Source organism: Gorilla gorilla, chromosome 5 (genome assembly GCF_029281585.2).
Source record: "Gorilla gorilla gorilla isolate KB3781 chromosome 5, NHGRI_mGorGor1-v2.1_pri, whole genome shotgun sequence".
In the NCBI taxonomy this organism is placed as follows: domain Eukaryota; kingdom Metazoa; phylum Chordata; class Mammalia; order Primates; family Hominidae; genus Gorilla; species Gorilla gorilla.
The window spans coordinates 176,380,454-176,407,980 of NC_073229.2; the positions used below are offsets into that span (position 1 = coordinate 176,380,454).

A 27,527-nucleotide genomic window follows, 5' to 3' on the forward strand; every position below is an offset into this window, starting at 1 on the left:
TAAAAACTATAATTATTTCTATGCACCGTAAGTCAATAACAATTAAAATTATTCTTTAAATACATGATCAAACAACACGTCTGAAAAATCTTCTGATTCTTGTCAAAGTCTGAGTTAAATAAACACGAATATTCATATTAAAGCCGCTTAGTGTTTATTAATTGAACAGACCATGGTGGCAGGCATTGGTTTAGAGGCCTGCATCTTAAACCGATTTTAAAATTACTTGGCAGAGAACAGCGCAAAACGTCCACCTTCATCGTCCCCACCAGAACTTCCAAGTTTGTTTACTTGCTATTTTCTTTAGTCTTGAAGGAGGCATTGTTGCAATGACAAGGAATTCTTTTTCTGTGTTTGTGCCCAGATATTAGAGAACAGCCAATATATAGAAGATACTAAATAGGAGCTCTGTACCTGTAACGAAGTCTGCTGTTTGCAGAGAGCCTGCTCCAGGGCACACAAGTGTTGACTCAAAGAGAGTTGATCCGATAGAATAGCTGATGCTGCGGAAGCATCCACCTGTTGCTTCAGTTGCTCTCCCAGCTCGTGGAGAACAAAGAGGGAATCTTTAACTGTGCCCAGTCCTTTGAGGAGGTCCTAGAAGAGATGAAAATATGCCCACTCTGAAGCGTGTTTATACTCCTTATCATAAACAGCAATCGGCAAAGGGCTACACATGTAGAAACACACCATTCCTACGGATCATATTATTACGCTAAATAAACTTCACCTGTGGAAAAATGATCAAGTACTGAACCCCATTTTTTAAAATGCTATGTTAATATTTTAAACATACATTATACACATATAACCTATGGCTATATATAATTACTCTTTTGTTAGTAAAAGCTATGTAGGTTCATTACAGGACCTTGGGGAAATGCAGAAAAACATACATAAACAAGAAAAAAAAAAAACATGACCCAAGCATAGAGCCAATAACTGGAAATATTTTGGCAGTTTTTTTCCTGCCTCTTTATGTAATTTGTATCGAATTGAAAACAAAATGTTATATTTTTCCTTTTTCTATTATTATTATACACACCAGGAATTTGTCCGTGGTATCTTCTATATGTGTGGTCACACTATTGCAAGTACAACAACCTCCTATCTCAGTAGGGTACAGAACACAGTGATGATTTTGGTGAGCAGGGGGTAAGAGTAGCCTGTATTCCCATTCTTTTCCATGGGATCTCTTTGCCTCCACTTTCTGTGGGACCCTCTTACAGGTTAAAAAACATAAGCCAATGGAAACTCCCTGTTTCTGCTTTGTATCCTATCATTGAGAGATAATAAGTGACTGCTTCTTCTACCTGTTGCTGGTATCCCACCCAGTCATGTTATGCCTAGGCAGTGACTTCTGTGAGAGAAAGAAGAACAAAGGGCTCTTTACACTTGACACAGATAACAGACAAGGTGTATTTCAATTCAGGAGTATTGAAAATGACAGTTCTTGTATACACAAATTATGTGGATGAAAAAAGCACTGTATTATCTTTATTTTAAAATACCCATCTTTAGCTTTAAAGTGATTATTCAGGTTGAAGATATTAGAATAGGTTAAACTTTTATTTACATAGTTTTTGTAGCTTGCCTAATTCTAATAAACTGATTTGGAAAAGTTTATAAAAATATCCTTGTAACAAGCTCTTAAAAATAAAGACAAATAAGGACAAATAGTAAGAGCCATGCAATGCTTGAAACAAGAGAAGAGCTGTTCCTTAAACCCTTAAGTAGGTTATTGGCAGCTATAGTGAAAAAGAGAATTATTAAAAAGCCATTAAAAGAAGTATACCAGTAAATTAGGAGAGAAAGACTTCTTTCTACCATTAATATCTTAGATGAAACTATTGTGTAGATGCTTACATAGGAGTTAATGAATGTAAATGGACAACATCTGGAACAGAAGATTTTTTAAAGATAGAACACTATTCCCCATATGGTCATGTCTTATATTGACCACCCCAGAAAACACAAAGAGCCTCAATCTTTCACATTGACTAAATTCCACTAGGAAAAATGGGAAAACAACTCATTTTAAAAAATAAAACAATGGGAGGAGACCTCTTAGTCTGATGCATGTGCACCTGTGTTCTGAAAATCAGGCAGGCTCTTTGATCCTAAGACAGTTATTTTTGGGTAACTGTCTCACATAGAGAGACATACCAAAGCTTACACAGACCAAAAGCTAAACTTGGGCAGTCTAAGAAGGGCATGTGGGGAAAACAAGATAGCTCCTGAACATACGTTGCAATCTTGAATCCATGTGGCAACCTCATCATCGGCGATGTCCTTGTTTGTGGCTGCCTTCAACAGCTCATTGGTTCGATCCTCCTGCTGCTGAACTGTCGAAGCACACTGTTTGGAGTAGTCCTTGTATCTTTGCCAAAGCTGAAGTAGGGCCTTGCTGGAGTGTAGCTGCTCAGCAATCTCTTCCAGCAAGTTATTCCATCTGGAAATAATAACCAACACTCATGAGCAGATTACCACCTCTCACCAAATGTTGATATGTGCTATTTTATTTTTCATGATCCTGGTTCATGTGAATATAGACATACTCATTTCTAGTTAACATAATAAAAATTAATGTTTCGTATTCCTAGTTTCAGGGTAGGTAATGAGGATGATGGCAATCTTTGGGTGTACAGTACTTCTAATTCTTTCTAAATCTCTTCACTACATTTATTTATCCTTAAATTCATGTTGTGAAAGAGAAGTTTAAAGGAATAGAATCTATATAGCTCAAATTCAAAATGTCATTGTTTTAATTATATCATTATTTATAATAAGGCTATGATATAAATAGTGTGTAAAGTTAACATACTCCATACCTCATGTTGACTTCTTTCAGTGTATTGGTAAGAGTTTCTGTCACAGGTGGGTGACACTCTTTTAATAATTGGTTGGTGATAGAGCCAAATTTCTGTAAGCTCCTTTCCTGTTTTTCCAGATCATCTTGGAGATTCTGCCCAAAAAAAAAGACCCATAGATGACATAACAGGATCTAAATTCTAATAAGCAAGTTTAAAAGGAATTTGTATATGTTTTCATAAATATGTACATATACTTTTATAAACCAGGCATGACTTAGCACCAATGCTTTATCAGCTTTCTTTAGATAATCACTTATTCTCTTTTTTAGGATTTTGTTATTTTGGCTATGAGAAGAGGTTCTTAGCAATGAAGCCTTCTTCTATTGGCATTTGCATTCTGCTGAAAAAGCTCACATAGGGTGCCCTTGTCCATTGTCTGGTAGGAAGCTGCCAGAGATGGTAAATTCCTCTTCAAAGGGTTTAACTGTGTAATGTCCTTGTCCTTGGTTCAGAGGCCTCACCTCCTTGTACTTTCTTGTTTCTGGCCTGTGAGCAGCCCTCCTGCTCTTGTTGTGTCCTGACTTTCCCAGACATGTTCCAACTTGCCTTGTGCTGTAACACAGAGACCACTCCTACCCCTCCCTCCCTTGAGAATCACATATTTACCCTAATTGGAAAAGTTTAAGTCTTAGCCAACTGGGGTCAGTTTAGATTGTGTGGTCCAACCCTAGCCAACAGGGGAAGGATGCAGGGATAGGGACTGCGTTAGGGATAAAAACTCCTTCTCTCCTTTGTTCAGTGTGCTCTCACAGCGGCCAGAAGTGTGAGTGGCACCTTCCTGGAGAAGTAAATTTGCCTTGCTGAGAAATCCTTTAAGTGCTCATTTTCCTTGCTACCCCAAGCTCTTGTTTCTAACAAAGCCATGGCAATGGTGTATGTAATGTGCTATCTGCCAAACTGTGGATCTCTTTGACACTCAAAGCCAAAGCCAGGTCTCTATTTTGTTACATACCCACAGTGCTTCTACCACAAACTCCCAAAGATGAAGACTCTAACAAGGCACAGCTTTGCCAAGCTTTATCTCTGGGTGTTCTTCCTTGCCAAGAATTATTTTTAACTTAAAAAAATGATTTTCAATTGACAACTAATAATTGTATGTATTTGTAGGGTACTATATGATGTTTTGATATATGTTTACATTGTGGAATGAATAAATTAAGATAGTTAACATATCATTACCTCACATACTTATCCATTTTCATCTAGCAAAGTTGAACTCATAGAAGTAGAGAGTAGAATGGTAGTTACCAGGGCATGGGATAAGGGATTAGATGGGGAAAAGAAAGATGTTGATCAAAAGGAACATAGTTTCAGCTACACAGGAGGGATAAGCTTTAGTGATCCACTGTACAGAATGGAGACTATAATTAATAATAATGCACTGTATATGTCAAGATTGCTTAAAGCAAAGAATATTTATCAGACAGGTTTGGCATCTTCTACCAAGCCTATCTAAATAGTCTGCTACCAAGGACCAGTAAAGGAACTGAAAGAAAGTTGTTTCTCTGGAAATAGTGCTGAGGTGACAGACTCACTTCTTCATAAAACTCCACAGGTGAAGTAGGCTACAAAAATCGAGTACTATTTAACACCAATATCTGCTTACCCTCAAATGAAAACAGTCAAGGAAAAGACCCTTAATCCTTTCATGTCTTAAGACAGCTCTTGCAAGTATTAAACATAACATATATTAAATTAAAAAGCATTTCTAACCTCCTCAAAGTTATAAGATGTGCTTTTAAATTTACTATCCTCAGAAGAAGTTTTTGTGATCCTTAGTAACGACAATTTAAGGGTTAAGAAATTATATAGACAAATTTGTCCTTCCTCTCTTCCACCCTACCCTAAAAAAAATATTTCCTTAAGAAAGTCGGCCAGGCACGGTGGCTCATGCCTGTAATCCCAGCACTTTGGGAGGCTGAGGCATGTGGATCATGAGGTCAGGAGTTCAAGACCAGCCTGGCCAAGATGGTGAAACTCCGTCTCTACTAAAAATACAAAAATTAGCCAGGCATGGAGGCACATACCGTAATCCCAGTTACTCAGGAGGCTGAGGCAGAGAATTGCTTAAACTCGGGAGGCGGAGGTTGCAGTGAGCCGAGATAGCACACTGCACTCCAGTCTGGGCGACAGAGCGAGACTCTGTCTCAAAAAAGAAGGAGGGGAGGGGAGGGAAGGAGAGGGGAAGGGAGGGGAGAAGAGGGGAGGAGAGGAAGGCAGGCTGCATCTGAGGTCAGCAACATAGAAGCTTTGATTGGCTGGCCAGGGAGGTGGACTAGATACGAGCAGGGCACAAGCTGGTCTCTTGTTGGCCTCCCATCCCTTAGGGGCCTGCCCTGCCCATTCCATAGTCTGTGTTCTTTAGCCAAGAAGAAAGAGCAGTGACAGGTGAGAGTGGCCCGGTGCACAGGAGAGTGGGGGCAGCAGGAATTTGAGGGCGGTGACCTGAGACAGGAGAGAATGCTATGTTGAAGACAAACATCAGGGATATCATTTTACATGGACACAATGACAAAGGACCCACAGGAAACCAAGCAGTAAGTGCTAGAAAGGAAGAGTCTGTGGACACGCTGGATAGGCCACTGATATTTTACTGAATGGAAGCAACTGAATGAATGGTTTAAACATTTACCACTTTTGCCGTTTTTCTCTTTGTTTTCTTTTGAACATTCCTTAGAATATGTTTGGAGATGCAGGATAAGAAGAGAAAAGGAAGACAAAAGGCAGTGACAATGAATCAAGGAGGTTCAGTTGGGCATAAAATCATTGTATAGAAGACAATGTGAATATTTTTTACAACAGGATCTTGGAAACCATTTAGTTATATACCAGCTAATCCAGAATTTGGCACACACAGGCAAGTTTGCTCAAGTAACAATAACACAGGTAAAATTAATTTTAAAGATCTTAAAAAATAATTAAACGTAAACAACATATGGCAATATTTCAGGATGATGTCTCCATTTGGTAATTTTTCAGTTTTCTAAAATTAAAATTAACATTAAGGATGTGTTAAATTAATTCCTTACCTGAAGATTGTCCACCTGAACTTGCACAGCTTCTAAGGAGCCAGTCAGCAGACGGAATCGGGAAAGAGAGTATCTGGCCTCCATGAGGTAACTGTTTATCTTGTCAAAGGCCACTTTGTGACTACTCCATTGGTCAAGCACTGATTTCAGCAGTATCTTTAATTGTCCAACCTTTTGAAAAAGACAAATATGGCTTATAATTTCATAATATCTAGAATGATGGAATATATATTCAATTGATGGGAAAATATTAACATCTAAGAACTTCATCAGGGTTTCAGGTATCACAAACAAACAAAACTAAAAAGAAAAAGATTTAAAAGGTGAAATGTATCAACTTTGAAATTTATGCCTTCCACACTTTAAACACTCAGTTCTAAGTGGAAATGCTTAAAAGGGTAACTGATAAATATATATATATGTATATATATACATATATACATATGTATACACATATATATGTATATATACATATACACATATGTATACACATATATATGTATATATATTTTTAAGTTATAAGAGGTTGATACTTTTGATAAAACAGTTTAAGAATTGTATTAAATGAGTGTTTCAAATGCATTAACTCATTTAATCCTCACAACACCTTATGAGATAGGTATAATCATTATCCCTATTTTATAGATGAGGAAACTGAGACACTAACAGGTAATGAAAATTACCCAAGATTATACTGCTAGAATGTGAGAGATTTCAATTTGAATACAGGTAGTCAGGTCCCAGAAAGTGAAATCTATCTATAGCTATAACAATACCCATATCTATCTCACATATGTGCAAACACACACACACACCCACACACACACACACACACTCAGATAAATATCTTAAGACAAAACATCTAAGATATTCCTTCCTCATAATTATTTATCTCTGTCAGAAAAGTGTTTGGCTTGGTTTGCATCACTTAGATACAGATATCCACTTTGTATATCCTTTCCCAGGCTGGAGACAGATGTTTGAGAATGATCTATCGCCATGGGAATGGATGAGATCATTAAGAGAGTAATGTTTAAAATAAAGGCTTATTCTAGAAAACACCAGAAACTAGACTTAAAAAAAAAAAAAAGAGGATAACGAAGTGGACTTAAAAGTACAAAGAGATAATGTATAGATTTGATTATTTCCTCCACTACTTTAGGAAAACCAAAACCCAGAGTTTGGACAGAGCTGGCAAACACGGTCCTGGAGCTGCCTTTCTGTGAGCAATATTACCATGTGATCTAAATTTGCCCAGGTTTGGCCGAGCTCTCGCAGTGTGCTCATGACAATGCCAGAGACGTCTTCTTTCTTGTTCTGAATCAAAGCAAGTCCATTCTGCTCAATTTTCTCTACTTCTTTTTCTTTTGCTTTAATCAAATCTTCCAGATCCTGAAAGATTTAAAAAATAGTCACTTTAAATTGTTCTATTATGGAACTCTGGGGTGCACTGAAATTGGGCCATTATAGTTTCATGTCCTAAAAACCTTTTACTAATCCAAAAAGCTTATCTCTTTCAGAAGAGGCACTCCGCAGAAGTACTTCTTCCTACACTCAAATGCAAAAAAAAAGTCATCTTTTTACACATGGCAAATTAGCATAACTTTAAAAAAGTAAAATTTGATATTCTACCAGATAAGGAAATGGTACTATGTAATTTTCTCAAGAGGCTGTGAGAAAGAAATACATGTCAGAAACTGTAATATTATTTATATTATTAAGTTCATATATGTTGGTATTCAGAAAGTTACTCTGCCTACCTCATAGGAAGAAATGTGATCGAATGTGGTATTCTGGGCCCTAGTATCTGAGATTTAGTCACATTTCTACTACTATAAAGCTGAGTCACTTTGGGTAGGTGAGAAATTTCTACTGGGTCTCAGTTTCTTCAGATGGGAAATCAGAAGACTGACTTCAGATGGGAAAAGATCATCTGTATGATCCTCTCTCTCTAAAATACTCTGAATTCTATGTGATTCTGAAAGGCTTCAGGCTTCTTTGATGAATCAAATCCTCATTTTCTTTGGGATATGCATTCATAATTGTCAGTATAAAATGTTCAAGAATGAAAAGCAAAACGAAGAAAAGATCTGGAGCTCATACTGAACCTGTATCATAACCCTAATTTCTATTTTAATGCCATCTGAAAATTTGAGAAGCTCAGTGAAGCAGACTGAGACTGCTATCAACATTTTATAAATGAATAAATTGACGATCAAGTCGTCCGACCTGTCTTGGGTAAAAGAGCTGGTGAGGGATGGAGTGGGGATTAGAACCCAGTCTTTGGAGCCTATGGACTCCCAGCCTGATGCCAGAAGGGAGTCGGCTGAACCTCAAACTGTGGAGGGAATATAAATCCCATGTTGGGGTGATATGAAAAGCCAGGCATTAAGGCATGGTTACAGTCCCATATTCAGAAGTATACCCTCAGAACTAAAAACAGATTTGTAGTTCTTGGAGATTCGAATGGAGAAAATTCCCAAATACTTTAACTTTGGATAACAACTCAATTGCATAAAAAATATTTTCACCCCCCTCATGATCCATACATGAGTAATAAGATTGAAATTGGATAGTGCTGCTGATAAGGTGTTAATGAGGAGTCCAGTCTCTGTTATATTAATTTCAAATGTCATGCCTCTTTAAAAATAATTTTTGCCTCTTTTATTTCTGTTTCTATTATGGTTCAACTTGTTAATCTCTCTCTACCTCATTTTTAAAATAGTAATAATAAGACATTTTCTGCTTACTCCAAGGGGATAAAATTAGGTAAATATATATAAAATATATTTTAAGCTGTCAAAAAGTAGCTAAATGTAAGATATTATTATGTTTAGCCATTTGGCAATGTGCCATGTTTCAGTGCAAATTTATTTATTTTTCTCTATTGAATTATCATGAAGCTATTTTTGTTTTGGTTAATTAGTTAGACACTCACGCATTTGGCAGCTTAAAGTGATCATTTTTGTTTTTCATATTGTTCTCTTATTTCCACTCTATAATTTTGTCACTACTTTGACAGCTTTGATAATTACCAGAGAATAAATATAGTGATTACTGGGGTTACAGGTCCTTTGTGTAGTATAGAAAATATAATTAATTTACTATTTAGAACTTTTCTATTTCTGTAAAGAGATTAAAAGACCAGAAACAATCCTTCCAATATGTCTTTAATATGATTCTAAAATTCAACCATTAGAAATTGAGTTTATCCTCATTTTTCTATGATGTTAACTTTTTCTCAGTGAGGAATATTAAATGAATGTTCCATTGCTTAGAAACTATTTCTAAAATGCCCTGCACACGTATGTTGGTAGAAGAGCAAAACCCATGAGGGAAACAGGGCTGAAATATATATTTTATAAAAAATAAAGGTGTGTTTCCCTTGCTTTCAATAATAATTAAAAGATGATTCTGTTTCTGATCAAAAAGGGGAAAGGCCAAACCTACCATTTTTAAAAACAATAAAACATTCTTAACTTCGATTAATTCATAAATATCAGTTTTATGTTGGTTTAAATTAATAAATCACCTATAAAAGACTGGGAAAATACTCAAGATTTTTAAAACAAAATAAAGCTGGAATCCAGTCACCAATTTAAGTATAGTGGCTTGAATTTCACACTTTGGTCCAAAAAACAATTTCTCAAAAATGACAACTGTATGAAGACCTGTAGTATAGCCAAATAGAACCTTCCAGTTAGGCCATTGTGATTTATTTATATGCATTGTCCCAAAATAATTATATGGGCTACTTTCATTCTGTCTTTTGTTTCAAAGATAGGATTTTTCATTTGAAATCATGAACCGGCATCAGTACAAAGTTCTTTAAACCACACTTTAAGCTTTCCCTCCTGACACTGTCTGTCCCGACTCTCTGAAAGACTAAAACTTAGGTCCTACACTTGGTAAAACATGGTCAAGCTGCTGTTATATTTTCCAGATGGTAAGGTGCCTTCCTGTTAAGTAGAAGAAATGAACAGGAAAAGAAACAAAATGGAAAATGGCAGAAAAAGCTACGTTAAAGAGAAGAAAAAAATACTAAGAGAAAAAGTAAAGTATAGAAGAAAAGAAATGGAAAAAATAAAAGAAAATGCAAATGATATTAATGTGGTATTTCAGTCTTTCAACAGTAAAGTTTATCACAACCATGCAACCAGAAGGCACTCACTTTGCTAATTCTAATACGCAGAATTACCTTTCAAAATCAATGCATGTATTTTAACTTAGGAACTCAACGAAAGTTATGACATTTTGTCCTCAGAAGTAAAGAGCTGAAATTCTGGATTACTTGTAGATTTTTGAATTTATGGCCTAAATCAGAAATACCACTGGCCTCTAGAAAATTGAAAATGCAATGAGACTAGTTGATGCATGTTCTTCATCTTCAGTCTTTAAGCACCCATTTTCTGATGTGAGGCTTTTTTTTTATTAAATAAAAAAACTATTATTACTTCAAGGTATTCTCTATACGATGTTTTTCTTTATCAATTTTATGCAGTCTCAAAATTGTAATCCATTAGCTGGGGAGCCAGCACTTCGCTTCCTTTTCAGAACCGAAAAGCTTTGATGAAGTGCTTAAATGTGCCTCTCTTTATATGTGTCCCAAACAGAAAACATGATGATCGGAAGAGAGATCATTACCAAAGTTCTTTCTTTTTGAAACCCGAAATAGAAAAACAAGATTTGCAGAGAGAAGCTTTTCTGTAGAATTACTTCACTGTTTAGTTTTCAATTGTTTTTAGGAAACACTATAAGGGAACAGTCATAATCTGTAACATTATATGAATTCATGAATTATTTTCAAAAATCTTATTACTGCATTAACTGCAATAGCTCACTTTTCTTTTGGGTACACAAGAAGACCTGTGGAAAGACTGTGTCCCTGAGTCACTGGAAAACATTTGGAATGTTACTGCTTCACCTGAACTTTCAATCCTCATCCCTCAGAGTAGAACAAGCACACTCTGTGTACTTCTCCATGTGACAAAAAAGGAAGTAACATGGATACTTCCTATTAATTAATAATGGGATATTATTAATAATTAATTCATAGGAATTCCACTGTGAAGTGCTTGTTCAGAGGAGGCAAACGGGAATCCAACTAAGCCTCTAGTGCTAACTTCCATTTATAGGACATACAGAGGAGAGAAGAACAAATTAAACAACATCTTAAGGACATTCATAGGCCAATCCTGAACATGGCACCCATCAACAGTTTCTGCGACAGGTTATGGTCTTAAAAAAATATTCAAAAGATTTAAGAGATCTAACAAGCAAATGTAGCATATGGATATTGTTTGCATCCTTATTTTGAATAAGTTAACGTATAAAAGACATTTTAAAGACAACCGAGGAAATAGGATTATGGGTTGAACATAAAATAATATTAGAAATTATTAAACTTTTGGTGGTGATAATAATATGGATGCATTAAGAAAATGTCTATTTTTCAAAGATATATATTGTAGTATGTAAGAATAAAGTGACATGATGTCTGGTATTTACTATGATATCTATTTTAGAAAAAGAAATAATTTAGGCAATTTTTTTTTTTTTCTTGGAAACAGGGTCTCACTCTGTCACCCAGGCTGAAGTGCCATGGTGTAAACATGGCTTACTGCAGCCTCGATCTCCTGAATTCAAGCAATCCTCCCACCTCAGCCTCCTGAGTAGCTGGGACTACAGGGGCAAGCACCACCACGTCTGGCTGATTTTTGTAGCTTTTTGTAGAGAGACGGTTTCACCATGTTGCCCAGGCTGCAAATCTTGACAACTATTAAATCCGATGCTCAGTATACAGGGTTCATAGCATTTCTCTCTACTTATGAGTATGTTTGAAAATTTTCATAATTTCAAATTTTTAAAAACAAGTGAAAAAAACCTAATGTATTTAAAAAACCCTATAAACTCACAAAATCAGCAAAATTTGTTACTAAATGCAACTTCTAAATATTTAAACAAATATTTAACTTGCAACTCTCAAGGCCTATAAACATATTAGCATACGCTATGAAATTGTGAGATGGTGCGTGTTAGCCACCTGGACAAGTTACCTGACAGTCTTTCAGTGCATTTTGAACAGAAGCCTGATCTCCAATTCGATGCTGTTGTTTTAGTCTCTTTTCCTGGGTTTCAAACCATGTTTTCAGACATTGTACATTATTTTCATATTCTGACCAAGATTCCAATAAGCCTTCCAACAGCTGGATCTGAACAAACACAATAAAATGAAATTTGCAACTTTATTTTAATAAAATCAAATCATTAGCAGACTAATTATTCTAGCCAGTATTTTCTCCAAATTAAGAATTCTTAAAATACAGTTCATCGTATATGTGATTTAAAACAGGGGTGTCTAATCTTTTGGCTTCCCTGGGCCACACTGGAAGAAGAAGAATTGTCTTGAGCCACACATAAAATAAACGAACACTAACAATAGCCAATGATCTAAAAAAAAAAAAATTGCAAAAGAATCTCATAATGTTTTAAGAAAGTTTACGAATTTGTGTTGGGCTGCATTCAAGGCCGTCCTGGGCCACATGCAGCCCGCGGGCTGGGCAAGCTTGATTTAATAAATGAATTTCATAAAGTATGAATCAATGACTATTACTGGGAAGCAAGAAAGGACTAAAGTCAACTTGAAGCAAAGGCAAAATAAATCAAGAGGCATCTTTGGAAAACTGAAACACCATGAAATATACAAAGAGCAGAGAATGTATAAGAGAAAATCACCAACAGGTTAAAGAAAGTTTAGGGTGATTAACCTTCAGCGGTATTATTGGAAGCGTTCTTTGCCCAGTATAGCCACACTACTTGTGAACACAGTCTTCCTTACAGAATGTGCCTGTTCTTGGGGTTTTCATGTAAATCTGGACAGTGGGAAGCCACTGGCTTACCTTCTCAGTTACTAGACCTTGCAGAATTTGCCAACTTTTATTCATTGCTCCAAGTTGCTCAGCAAAATCAGTCTTATCACTACGCTTACTTTCCACATCCTGACTGCTGATTTGTAGCACGGACTGGTTCACAAAATCCACCGTCAGCTGTTTACAGTTAATGTCTATCTTAAAACCCTAAAAAAAAAGAGGAGAAAATAAGACTATACAATAAATGTCTCATTAGTTTTCCAGGAGTTGGAAAGCCTTAAGTAACCTTAATATTAATATTATCACTTCCATAACTCAGCTGAAATGGCACAATTTGTCTGTATTCACACAACCCATTATTTTTAGAAGCCGAATATATATTTGTATACGTTTATATGAACATAAACACAGATATACATGTGTATGTGTGTGTGTGTATATATATATATATATATTTAGGTAGAAGATTTAGAACTAAATTATATAACCTCACTATAAAATATTTATAAATTTATTTTTATAATTTCTGTAATTCTTTAAGAATAACACAAAATTATTCAAAATCATTCCTAGTACTAGATATTTCTTCTTATTTCTATAACTGATAATGCATTTTTCTTGCTCTTGAATTCCTATTGGGTCACTGTGTAGGAAACATACATTCCAAGACTTGATTACCATAATTTGAGTTTTTTAGTTCTTTCAAATAAAATGGTCTGAAAATATGAAAAGTTAAAAACAAAAAATTTTAATTACCTTATATTTCTGAAGGTATTCATGAATTGCCTTGTAACCTATGGAATTTTTAATATCATCTTCGTCCTTCTGAATAACATTTTCCATTAGAGAAATCCAACTCATGACTTCAGAAATGGCATGGCGGGAAGGCAGTTTATCCATCTGGAGCTGTCCAAGTCAGGGAGAGAACCAGTCCCAAGTGTTAAAATGGAAACCCCAACTTCTGCTAACTTAAAAACCCTACAATAATTCTTAAAAATGTACCAAGAGAGATAACACTCCTTAATGACATTTGGAGATCTTACCCTTTTTGAAAGCTTGAAGTTAAACATCAGGCAAATGCTGAACAATAATAGTCATTTTATGTTCACTTGATATCCAATACTGTAAACACTGTATAAACATTAACTAATTAATCAAAACACCAGAAAGAAGAGAATATTATTCTTATTTTATAACTAGTTTTATGAGTCTAAAAAAACTTAACCACAAAACATTCAACAGATGTATTTTATTAATTATCTTGTAAAATCTCTGCATATTATGACTCAGGAATGTTAAAAGAAGAAAGAAAAATACCACACTACAAGCTATCATTTTCTAGAGTTTTTGGCACTCTAATATTTATTCCAAAGAGCATAGCCAATTTCCTCAGTCCTTAGCTGATATACAGTACTTACAATTCGAAATCTTACTTAACATATCACACATTTATGCATATGTGTATTATGATGATTTGGAGGAACAAAAGCGATCACTTAAAATCTTTGTATATCAACTTCTGTGTGGTGCTGAAAGATATAGCAATGAACGTGGGTTGGTTCCTGCCCTCTGGGGGCGCACAGCTGTTGCTTAGGAGAGATTAGGCATGTACACAAAACACAGCTATCCTGCCTGAAACACAGTGATGAGTGTCAAAGAGAGATAAAGATAAAATGTTCTGGGATTTCAGGGGAGGTGGGTGTATTTTCAGATAAGAGGATTATTTACATCTACTGAATGCCAGTTGCTCTCCTATACATAAGATATTTTTAACATATATTACGTTCTAAATCTTCATAACCACTCACTTTATGAGAAAAGTGTACGTAACTGTCCACATTTTATCTGAGAGAAAACAGAGTTTAAACAAAGCCAGACAAACATTCCAATACACATACCCACACCCACATACACACATTAAAGAAACCCTCAGAGGAAATGCCTTTGGGGCAGGGCTTTGTAGCGTAGTTCACTCTTTTTTTTTTGGAGACAGTCTCACTGTCATCCAGGCTGGAGTGCAGTGGCGCGATCTCGGCTCACTCCATCTGCCTCCCCAGTTCAAACAATTCTGCTGCCTCGGCCTCCCGAGTAGCTGGGACTACAGGCGCACGCCGCCACGCCAGGCTAATTTTTTGTATTTTAGTAGAGACGGGGTTTCACCGTGTTGCTCAGGCTGGTCTTGAACTCCTGAGCTCAGGCAATCCACCCTCCTCAGCCTCCCTAAGTGCTAGGATTACAGGTGTGAGCCACCATGCCCGGCCAGAGTTCACTCTTAATATTAATACAACGGGAGAGAGAAGAGGCCAGGTGTCTGGGACAAAGCTGATATAAATTTGTGAGCAAAAGCAAATTAATGTATTTCTCCATGTCAAATAGCTTAAGTCAGCTATTTCGCACGAAAGCGATCCTTTCTGTACCTGGTGGAGCTTCTCCTGGACGGCTGGGATATTGGTTAGCAGGTCAGTCCACTGGCTATCAATGCGCGACAGCTCAGAGCGCAGCGTGGCTGTGTCCACCTTTTTTAGTCGAAGGAGCTGATTTCCAGTACTCAGAACAGATGATTTCAGGGAAGATTGGGCATCCACTTCTTTAGAAAACTCCTGAAACAAGTAGCGATGTTCAAATTAGGGTTAAATAGCTAGACCATTCATTAAAAGGAAAGCGACCAATTTAGTGCATGAAACAATTTCCTTTACATCCTGGAGGGGGTTATGCTGAACACTCAAAAGAAAATGATAGCAGTACACCCTTGCCCTCGAATGAAAGGAAACTACGAAGCCCCTGCTTGAGAACTACTTGGAAGAGGCAGTGTTGAGTCACTGAGCCCTATTACTTTGCATAATTATGGAACACACATAGTCAACATTAATATATTCTCTATAGCTTAGTTTATTAAGTATATCCACTGATGGTTGACTTCCTTTCTTTTCTTTTCTTTTTTTCTTTTTAGATGGAGTCGCTCGCTCTGTTGCCCAGGCTGGAGTGCAGTGGCACAATCTCAGCTCGCTGCAATCTCTGCCTTCCGGGTTCAAGTGATTCTCCTGCCTCAGCCTCCTGAGTAGCTGGGATTATAGGCATGCACCACCATGCCCGGCTAATATTTGTATTTTTAGTAGAGACAGGGTTTCACCATGTTGGTCAGGCTGGTCCCGAACTCCTGACCTCGTGATCTGACTGCTTGGCCTCCCAAAGTGTGGGATTACAGGTGTGAGCCACCGCACCCGGCCTGACTTCTTTTCTACTGGTGTATGGGTCAGGCCTAACTTATAGGCCTGAATCAAATGCTTTAGATTCTCAGACTTACCAGGAAAGCATTTAGATGATCACGGACCATTTCCAGCTCTTGTGGGACTGTCACAGATTGCTGAGTCCAAAATTCTAGCCTGTCTTTTGCAGATTGTAACCAGTGAATTAGATCTGCAGATTCACTTTGATACCTGTTAAGTATATTATGGAGTCCATTAAGTAAACATTTCATCCCTATCTTCTGCTCACCTACGTTACTCACCAATGCCAACAGTTTTAAAACAAGAGTTCTGAAGATTTAGAAGAAAAATGCATGAGGTTGGCACTCTGAAATTTTCTTCATATTGATACCTTTATCAAGCCTGTCTCTCTGGGTTTCCGCTGGCCTGTCTTTAAGCTGGGTATAAAAATATCTTTCCCCTACTCTTTCACATTGATGCTACTTAGAAAATATTAGACGATGGTTACAAAAAGTCCTTTGAAATAAAGGCGGCTTAGACACAGACTATGTCATTATGTGAAAATCAACCCTCCACCCTGCTGAATGCTTCCCATTGCCCTTGAGAAGCTTCTGCTTCTCAATCCATGTTTTCTCTTTCTCTCCCTCTCAGGCTTTACTGTGATATCTCAGACACAGTGATTAGGCAAGGGAGAGTGAAACTCAAAGGTAAGGTGTCTTATGCATCTGCCTTCTTGCTCACTTCTAATTATATGTTTATATGAGTATACAAGAATCCAAGTGGGGACTTTCTACTTTTCTTTTTTTTTTTGAGATGGAGTTTCGCTCTTGTTGCCCAGGCTGGAGTGCAACGGCACAATCTTGGCTCACTGCAACCTCCCCTTCCCGGGTTCAAGCGATTCTCCTGCCTCAGCCTCCTGAGTAGCTGGGATTACAGGCATGCACCACCACGCCTGGCTAATTTTGTATTTTTAGTAGAAATGGGGTTTCTCCATGTTGGTCAGGCTGGTCTCGAACTCCTGACCTCAGGGGATCTGCCCGCCTCAGCCTCCCAAAGTGTTGGGATTACAGGCGTGAGCCACTGCGCCTGGCCTCTGCTTATCTTTATTTTCCAAACTATATAATAAGTTTCTAGAGGAGCCATGTCACTTTCAAGTGAATATCTACTTGCCTTATTTATTTATTTATTTTTGAGACAGAGTCTCACTCTATTGCCCAGGCTGGAGTACAGTAGCATGATCATGGCTCACTGCAGCCTCAACCTCCCAGGCTGAAGCAATCCTCCCACTTCAGCCTCTCCAATAGCAGGGACCACAGGCATGTGCCACCATACCTAGTCCTTTTGTAATTTTTTTGTAGAGATTGGGGTCTTACTATGTTGCCCAGGCTGGTCGTGAACTCCTGGCCTCAAGCAGTCCTCCCGTATTGGCCTCCCCAAGTAATGAGATTATAGGTTTGAGCCATCATCCCCCGCACTAGCCTTATTAATACAATGCAGCACTTATCTAAAAATATACAAAACAGTCATTGCATTACCTGGTCCAGTGTTTCAATATTGTTTCCAGTCTGTGAAGTTCCTTAGACACTTTATTGGTGTTACTTAGCCAGCGCTCTCCAAGTTGATTTAGTTGGCTTTCTAGATCTGAGCAGCTGATGGATATCAGAAGTCGTTTCCCATCATCTAATACTTGATATAATTTGGGCTGGTATTCATTAAGGCTAGATTTTAAATGCTAAAATATTGAAATTATTGAGTTAAAAGTTTGGATATGCAATTTTTGTCTTTAAGAATTATAATTTCTCTGGTACCTACAATGTTCCCATTACCTGTTATTCAAACTTAAACTATATTCAAGTAACATTGAAAACTTTGAGATGTTTCGTCTATATTTAAGTATAGACAGTCTCCTTTTGTTGTTTATTTTTTTTTTTTGGTAATGACTTTAGGTGGATTTAAAGCTGTCAAATTATTATTTCAAGAATTGTGTGGCATCAGCATAAACTACAGAAAATGCTTGGTGGAGGCTGAATTTTCAAAAAGAGCTCTCAGTAAAAAAAAGAAAAAAGAAAGACTTTTAATAATGTCCAACTATAAATAACGGAAACATTATCTCCTTTCAATGTCAATAACTTGAAAGAAAAGTAAAAGTACTAATAAAATAATTGATCACAAGTTTGTTTACATTCTGTTAAAACTATTGGTAAGTTTCTAAAGGCAATGTGGCAGCTTGTAACACCAACCTGGTAGAGTGTTATGCGGTCAATAAGCCTGTCCTCGTTCTCCTCCACCAGACCCACGCTTGGGATGCTGCTTTCCACCACCTCCAGCTGTCTGCTGAGCTCCTGCTGGTCCTCATCCAGATGGGACCACGTCTAGAAACACAACATGAGTCTGTGAGCTAAAAAAACCCTCATTAGAGAAAGACATTCTTCCTTGGGTGCAAAATGCGTGCTTGACAGTCTCTCCTTAAAGTTATATCAGAGATGTTTGCATTGGGGCTTGCTTTGGGAAGCAAAAGATGGCTTTAAAGCAAGTAATCAAATGGTGACCCTTGAAAGCATTGTGAATGGGCTCTGGAATCTGCCACTAAGCCCCTTTATGACTGTGAGTAAGCTACTAAACTCTGTACCTCTTTTCCATACGTTACAATGGGGATAATAATAGCTATCTTCTCCATCATGAGGATTAAATGGAATAATGTATGCAGTGTACCTTCTATTGGGTATGCACTTTTTTTGTTTTTTTAGATAGGCTCTCACTCTGTTGCCTAGGCTGGAGTACAGTGGCACAATCACGGATCACTGCAGACTCGAACTCCTGGGCTCAAGGGATCCTCCTGCTTCATCCTCCCAAGTAGCTGGGACCACAGGCGCATTCCACCACACCAGGCTAACTTAAAAAAATGTTTTTTGTAGAGATGGGGGTCTCACTATGTTGTCCAGGCTGATCTCAAACTCCTGGCATCAAGAGATCCTCCTGCTTCAGCCTCCCAAAGTGCTAGGATTCCAGGCATGAGCCACCACATCTAGCCCAGGTATGCATGGTTTTATTCTTTACCACAGTAAGGATTTAAGTCAAAAGGATGGGGATGTTTGCCTTTCATGTAACGAGTAAACAAATTAATTACATTTGCATATGAAACATATCTATAAATATGAATATATAGTTTATATATTCTGTTAAAGAAAAATACCACATCACTTATTCCTAAGTTCAGACTTTTATTTAAAACTGGAAAACACTTTTTAAAAGATCAGTTGAAGTCTTTTCCAGTAATTTACGCTGTGGGTCAGCAGTTTCTCAGTGTGAGTATGCTCACTTCACTGTGCAGTTGGAGTGGCAACAGGGCACAGTAGTAGAAACCCATGCTTTTTAAATACACTTACCAAATATCTATTGCCTGGTACTTTCAATGCCTGGGGATCTGGGAGTAAATAAAACAGACACAAACCCAGGCCTTCTAGTGAGGAGAGACAGGCAATCAATAATAAACAATAAACCAAAAACAAACAATAAGTTGTATGGTATAATAGAGTTCTCGTGCTGTGGAAGAATACAACAGAACTGGGTAGGGGTGGGAGGGAGTGCCCAGGTGTGTGCCTGGTGGGGCTACAATTTAAATGGTGTCATCAGGTAAGTTTCATGGAGAAACACACATTTCAGGTTGTGAATTCAGACAGATGAAGGTGTGATCTCTGACTCTGCCACCAATTAACCACGTGTCTTGGCAAACAGTTGCTCCCAGACTCATTGCTGAAACAGGGATTCAAAATTCTCTCTCAAAGGGTTATGATAAAGATGAGATGGATTCATGTAAATGTAAGAAGTCTTGCCAGGGACCTGACATGTCAATAAAGTGTAACTATTATTACAGAGATTTCGAACGTTAAAGGTAGATGTCTCTCCAAAATATAGGGAATTCCACATCAGGGAATTCCACATCTGGGATTTGGGGGTTAGCTACCTATGAAAATGTTGGCCCAGGGAAAATCCCATTTAGAAGAAATGCAAATATGACCTGCAGGCAACCCAGTTAAGATCAGTAATATTGTGGGAGTGGGTGGGGAAGTCAACAAAGGGGAGAGAGATTATAATCTCTAAAACTTGCAAGGGAAAGAGGAAGAATGAGAAAGCAGGAAGTTTAGGGCAGCTGATACAGTTACTGAAGAAAGAAAGGGGACTGTTCCATCAATAATGTCCTACATTTCCACGGGGTTCTATAGCTTGCCAGTAGCCACCACTGAGCACTACTCTGTTCCAAGAGCAACCGCATTTGGGACAGAAAAAAATATTTCTACATTTTACTTTCATTTTTTTTTTTTTTTTGAGACAGAGTTTCACTCCCGTTGCCCAGGCTGGAGTGCAATGGTGTGACCTTGGCTCACTGCAACCACTGCCTCCCGGTTCAAGCGATTCTCCTGCCTCAGCCTCCCAAGTAGCTGAGATTACAGGCACCCACGACGACGACTGGCTAATTTTTTGTATTTTTAGTAGAGACGGGGTTTCAACATGTTGGTTTGTTTCATCATGTTGGCCAGGCTGGTCTCGAACTCCTGACCTCAAGTGATCCACCCGCCTCAGCCTCCCAAAGTGCTGGGATGACAGGTGTGAGCCACTGCACCTGGCCTATTTCTACATTTTTCTTACTCTTAAGTAAGCTATCAGTCTGAATATCAAAACCCCAAATATCTTCATGCATAGTCTGAAGTCAGTGTGTATCTATCTTACTTTCAACATGGCACAGCAGATAGCCAAATGTACACAGAAAACACAGGGGGAATAAGCAACACAGAACCATAGGAAAAGTGTAGTCCTGAGCCCGAGAGCGCAGCTAGTTCTGAGGTTACGTGAGGCAAACTGCATGGATAGATACATCTTGCATTAAAGGTCTATTTTGCAGCAGGAAGTTTGCAGCACGGAAGATATGACATCAATGGTCTCACCTCTAGAATGTACTCCAGCTCCACACCCCTCTTGTGAGCCCGTTTCAGTACAGCAGAAGCCTGAGCCATCAGCTCTGTATGGAACTGGGTTTCCTTTTGGACTGCAAAGCTGATTATCTTTCTGAAGAGTGTTTCAGTCAAGATCATATGAGATTCCAGGCCCTGAAAGTATTCCTGCAATTTTTCAGGGAGAAAGAAGTCAGCAACTCATTCATATATTATGTTAGAATCAAAATTGGTTTAGGGCCGGGTGCGGTGGCTCACGCCTGTAATCCCAACAGCTGGGGAGGCTGAAGTGGGTGGATTACCTGAGGTCAAGAGCTCAAGACCAGCCTGGCCCACGCAGTGGAATCCGTTTCTACTAAAAATACAAAAATTAGCCGGGCATGCTGGTGTGTGCTTGTAATCCTAGCTACTCAGGAGGCTGAGGCACAAGAATCGCTTGAACCTGGGAGGCCGAGGTTGCAGTGAGCCAAGATCACGCCACTGCACTCCAGCCTGGGTGGAGAGGAGTTCACACCAACCCAGCGCTGGAGCTGAGTAGACAGCTCTGCATTTCCAGAGGAGAGTGAGGAGTGCGCGAGGAGTCCTTGACCAGGACAAGGGAGGGCAGAGGGAGCAACTAGGACCAGGTGTACAAATGGGCAAAAAGGAAACACAGGGAAAGGTAGAGGTAAGAACGAAGGTGGGCTCCTTTGAAGAGAGGCTCTGAGTTTTTCTTTGCCAGGACAGTTGGAGCTCTGGTTGGAGACTCCGTCTCAAAACAAACAAACAAACAAACAAAAAACATTGCTTTCCTTCCTCCATGGCTGGACTTGGGCTCTACTTTCTGAACTTCTAGGATGTTTGCGTGCTCATTCCATGTTGTCAAGAACAGCTTTATATGCACTGATTGATATTATAAATTTGCTTTCCTTGTATTATACCTACACATAACAGAACTGTAGGCCTTGCGCCATCCTACTAATGTTTTTGAAATGTTACCGTTTGTGTATAATAGACCCTGGAGGATGGAGATTGAGCTTATCCCATTTCCTGTTCCCAGTACCATGATAAAATGGAAGAACTGGCAACTGATAATGACAGTTAACATTAATTATGTGCTTACTGTTTGCTAGGCACTCCATAAATACTTTATCTGACTCATCTCATCCTCCTAACAACTCTATAACTCTATGAGATAGGCAGTTTTGTTTCCAGTTTTACAGATGAGAACACTGAGGCCCCCCCAATCTATGTAGCTTGCCCAAGGTCACATAGCTAGTCACGGCAGAGCTTGGGGTTCAAACCCAAGGGCAGTGTGGCTTTATCTGTGTTTCTCACCAGCACTGCAGAACTCTCCCTCAGAAAATGGGCTGGTGAGTAGAAGCTAGAATCATTATTTTTAACCAACAATTACCAAATCAGAGTCCTAAAGTTGGAGGAGACTTTGAAGTTCATCTAGCCCAACATGCAATGAAAGCTGAGATTCCTTTTACAAGCCCATCTCCCCTAAAAGCCTTGGCTGGACTTCTCATGGCCAGAAGGGCTGTCTGCTCAATGGCAGCTTACTCCTTTTATAGTTCTTTTTCTATTGAGGTTTATTTCCCTGTTATTTATACTCATTGATCCTAGTTTCCCCTCTGGAATAACTCAGAATGATCTTTTATTGCTATGGTCACAATGTGAGAAACACCAGCTGTGGACTTTAAAGCAATGTTTTCAAAGCCAAATGATAAGGTTTTAATAAATCATGAAGCTTTGGACAAAAACGTCTGGGAAAAAATAGGAAGGACAATTTGAAAAAGACAAAAAAAATCCACCTTTACAAGCCACCAGAGAGCTACACAATGGTAGAAGATTTAAACTTCTATAACCCAGTGGGATTTTTTTAGTTTCCCTACAGGAAATTCCCATAGTCTAGAAGGCTGGGTTTCTGGACTGGCAAAATTGCTTTCCGTAATCATTGCCAATAATGCAAGAGCTGTGTGTGTGTGTGTGTGTGTGTGAAATACGCATTCTTCTACCATGGAGTAGTGTCCAACCTGAGCTTGGCTGTGGCACACAACGATGGAGTGATTTCGGGCCTCCCAAGTTTGATTACATAGTAAACGGCCTTGCTGTTCCCAGGGAGAAAGTCTGAGGTCTACAGCAACTAGAGGAGCATATGTGTAAGGGTCAGAGGATCTAAACAATGTATGTAAAAGACACCAACCCAACCCTGGAGCTGAGTAGTCAGCTCTGCATTTCTACAGGAGAGCAAGGAGTGAGCGAGGAGTCCTTGACGAGGACAAGGGAGGGCAAAGAGAGCAACTGGGACCAGGTGGACAAATGGGCAAAAAGGAAACACAGGGAAAGGTGGAGTTAAGAATGAAGGTGGGCTCCTTTGAAGAGAGGCTCTGAGTTTTCCTTTGATTTTAGCTCATCTAGGGAGAAAGCCTGGCTAATACTAGTGAGGAACTGATAGGTAAAATTATAGGTAAGTTGATTTTCTTTTTTAATTTACAACATTATAGAAACATATCCCCTATAATTTCTCTGTGCTACTGAAAGCCAGTGGGTTTGAATATAAATTTTTTGGCCATTTTTAAAGAATAACTTATACAAGTAAGAACTCATAAAAGACTGAGAATATTAGGTTTTACTAAATATATATCAGGGTTTGAGAGCATGCTTTCCAATTACATTTTCTCTCTCTCACTCTTTTTTGTTATGTACCTTATGTTTGTCAAGTAGTTGCTGGATTTCCTCTTTGGAAGACACGATGATTTTCTGGTCTCCTGCCATCTTCTCCTGACCAGTTTCTAGCAGGTCAGCCAGATCTTGTAGGGCCCTCTCATACTGACTCTTGAGTGTAAGGTTCTGATTCAGACCACTCCTCCGGGAGCCAATGGTCATCATCAGCTCATCATACATGTCCTAAGAAGCAGAGACCACAAGACTCACTTTCAATTCATATCCTGGCAACTCTCTAAAAGCATATGAACTATGAACGCACTAAGCCCAAGACCCAACCAAGAAAATGCCTTCAGGGATGTGCCTCGTGGAAAGGCTCTGCCTGTAGGCCATCTGCTTGTCTTTCTATGAGCCTTACTTTGAAAACATGTTTCACAAAGAAATGACCTTTGGACCTCTATTCTCATGCCTATGATATTGGTTGTGACTTTACTGTGTCTTGATATCTGGTGGTTCAAGTTCTTTCATTAATCTTATTTGGTGTTCTTATCTTGTTGTTTTAAATTTTATTTTATTTCTAACTGACAATAAAGCACAATGGAGAAACTGAAAAAAAACTGAATTCATAAAAATGTAAGTGTGAAGCCACTGAAAGGATAAAATAAATATTCAATAAATAATGTGGAAACAACTCAACTCCTTAAAGAAAAATAAAGTCTTATCTCATGCCACATACCAAAATGCAATTTAGATTGATTACAAAATAAAAATTTAATAAGTTAAAATATGAAAGGAAATAAGGATGTGTCTATTAAAAATAAGGTTAATATTTTAAGATTTTAAAGGACATGTAAAAGTGTTTCCTAGAAGTGATATATGAGGTAGATTTGACAACTTTTTTCTCAGGATATCAATAGTTTATGATGAGATGTGGGGTAAAACTGTTGAAAAACTGTCCATGTGGCTGAGGGACATGTCATAGAAAATGTAATTCCCATTTTTATAGTGTTCTCAACATTCATATAATTTCAGAGCAATTGAATATAATATCCTTAACATTTTCCTGCTAAATAACAATCATATTTGGGACTATCCCTCAAACAAAGAGCTAGAGAAATAGGGGAGTTTAATGTGAGCAGAAAGAGTTTCAAACTTAAGAAGGCAATATTTTTGCCAAATGTGGTGGAGTAAATAACTATTTAAACTGGAAAGACATTTTAGGAGATGATGACACACCAAACACAAAATTTATTTGAGGCATACGGACCTGATTAACATATCACATTAAGGTTTAGCAGGCCAAAATGGTTCAATCTGGAAGAGTTCAATTTTAATGCCTATTTACGGCAATGACATTTGACTCTTACACCTGATGCTTAAGTGCTGTCGGAAAACTGTCTAAAAAAGTACAAAGTGGGGGAGGTGGGCTTATGACATTATGAAATGTTAGATAAAGGACAGATACAGTTAAAATAAAAATGTTCTTTTGTTTATAAGGTCTATTTTATTTTCTCAAAGAAAGAACTCACAACCCTGTACTGGACTGAGGTTACTAGTTCTCAATAGTTCTGCACACAGAGAAAATCTAACGTGTGTGTCTGTGTGACTGTACACAGTTGCACACAATTTCTTCTTGATCGAACACAACTGCTTGCCTAGTTGATGCTAAATTTTGTTGGTCTAATATCCAAGGATCTTCTTCCTACCCCAATATCAGATTCTTGCCTAAATGTCAGATCTAGGAAAGGAAATTAACCCAAAGCGTTATTCTCTATTCCTGAAGGATGATAGGAAGTCTGTTTAGATTTCAACTACCTTCTAGTTTAATTTTTGTTGTTGTTGTTCTAGAATTGAAACAATGTCTCTATTCCATTCAAACATATATGGAGGATAAACTATAGTTCTTGCCTTAGAAAAAAACACTTTCTACAAAGTATTACTTTGATTATTTGCTTTTTAAAATGGTATTTGAAGACATAGTGCAATACGAGGGTAGATATCCCTTTTTTAAATTTTTCTAGGTAGGATTAAAAATTATTCTATTTTCTACAGTAGAAAATAATATGCTACAACTAAACTATACTGTAATGCTTAACCATGAGAATAATAATAAAGTAACTGTCAGAAAAACATATGAATCTTAGCAGCATGAAAACAACTCATTTCCTTGTACTAAACATGTTAAGCTTCAGAAAATTTTCTAAGAGTTGCTTGGCAGAAAGGTTAGGACCTAAGTGGCATGAATTTTATAAAGAAAGCCAAGAAAAATAAAGTGATTTTTTCCAGACTTCAAGTTTGATGTACCCCTGCAGCTGAATACTACTGGCTGAAGGCTGCACCTGGAGCTTGGAGAGTTCTTGCATGGACGGCTGCTCGACCTGTAACTTGTCACCACGCCTCTTTAATTCAATGATTCCTGCATCGAATTCTTTGAGTCCATCTTCAGCCTGTTGTATTGCCTAGGTAAGATCCATGACATTTTATTAAAACTCCCATGAACAATTTCCCCACAGAAGATGTGATTATTGTATCTCTTTCTGTGTTCCTCCTCTCCATGTAAAACATTCTCAATATATACAAAAGGAATCATTTCAATAAAACAAACCGAAAGCCATGTTCAGAGGGTATATAGAAAACAGAAGAAGTCCCCTCATTAGTACAGAGCAGTTATCTTACAGATAATGAGGCAGGAGAAAGTCAGGGTAGAGGGCTGGGAGAAGGATGTCTTGCTTAAACAAAAAAGGGAGTTTTGAAAAGCAATAGTTAAAAAAAGGAGCATCATTTAGGACATAGTTAAAAAAAGGTATTTGCCTGAGATTTTCTAAGGGACCATGTTCTGCTGTCCTTGAAACATAGTTGTGAGCATCTTTGGAGAGAGATTCAGCGAGGTAACAAAACATATATTACAGCATGGTCAAGGAATCTGTGCTCCTTGTTGTGAAGTGGAAAATCAATCAGTCAACAAGTATTCAAGTGGCTGCTATTGCTAAGCCTTGTCTTCCCAGTGTGAGGTCTGTAGAAGCAGAACAAGATCTCATCCTGTCCTTCAAGGAGCTGATGGTCTGGTTAGGAAGCCAGAGTAAACAGAGAAAAATAAAGCAAGGCTGAATATAAGTAAGTACTAAACTCGATAATGCCAACTCATCCCCATTAGCAGAGATCAGAGAAGGGAGATACCAGACCACAAATCCTGGAGCAGCCTAAGCAGGCATTTGGAAAGAGGGCAACAGAGGTTGCCCCTGAAGGAGGACAAAAACAGGACTCCAGATGGCAGCTGAAACACATGTGTCAAATGTTCTCTTTCCTGAAAACCCCCCTACAGTCAGAGTGAGTATTTTGTTTGCTTGTTCTCTGGCATATTTTTTCCCCATAAATCTAAAAGGACAAGGGAACAGAAAAGAAAACAATGCCAACAATATGTTGGGAGCTAGAAGTCAAAAGAATACATGATAATTGACTTAGGACATCTGGGGAAGCTGAATTCTAAACCAGTGGAGGATCTCCACCACCCACTTCAGAGCAACAGAAATCTCTGGAACTCTGGGTGAAGTAAGCTGGGTTGCTAAGTAAGGAGGGTTAGTGAAGAGCTGCTTAAAGGACAGTTAACCCACAGATGCCCCTCCTTATTCCATACTGTCCCTTTTTCTTCCCGGGTAAAAGACTGAAAGTGTGTTCTCTGGAGAAGGTAAAACAGACTGAGGGGCACTGGACACAGCTGTGAGCTTGAGTGCTTGACTGAAAGCAAGGGATGAAATAACTGGATGCTCCCTGCATGCTGAATGTGGGGCCCCTGAGTCTTCTCTCCCTGGGGCAAGAAGTGCTGCAGTCAGGGCTCTAGTCTCCAGACAGGAGAGGGAAAAATATCTGAACATACCAATAAGACAGGCCTGACAATTTGACAGAAGGATTCTCTAACAAATAAATGGTCCATAGAGACCATCCTGCAGGAACT

General features: G+C 38.3%; 1 protein-coding gene across 25 annotated transcripts in view; it reads right to left on the bottom strand.

Annotated features, from left to right (window-relative positions):
• SYNE1 (spectrin repeat containing nuclear envelope protein 1) overlaps positions 1–27,527 on the bottom strand; it is a 522,579-nt gene that overhangs the window by 97,117 nt on the left and 397,935 nt on the right. For 24 of the 25 annotated variants that reach the window (XM_055390873.2, XM_019029254.4, XM_055390870.2 and 21 more), the window contains 15 exons: positions 25,915–26,034; positions 23,618–23,818; positions 20,921–21,094; positions 18,218–18,349; positions 17,513–17,709; positions 16,076–16,208; positions 15,189–15,371; positions 13,528–13,677; positions 12,802–12,978; positions 11,959–12,114; positions 7,139–7,294; positions 5,903–6,073; positions 2,832–2,965; positions 2,248–2,452; positions 415–597 (listed from right to left, as the gene is read on the bottom strand). In XM_055390873.2, coding sequence (XP_055246848.1) covers positions 415–597; positions 2,248–2,452; positions 2,832–2,965; positions 5,903–6,073; positions 7,139–7,294; positions 11,959–12,114; positions 12,802–12,978; positions 13,528–13,677; positions 15,189–15,371; positions 16,076–16,208; positions 17,513–17,709; positions 18,218–18,349; positions 20,921–21,094; positions 23,618–23,818; positions 25,915–26,034 — 2,472 coding nt within the window. The other variant, XM_055390887.2, reaches the window with a different exon arrangement.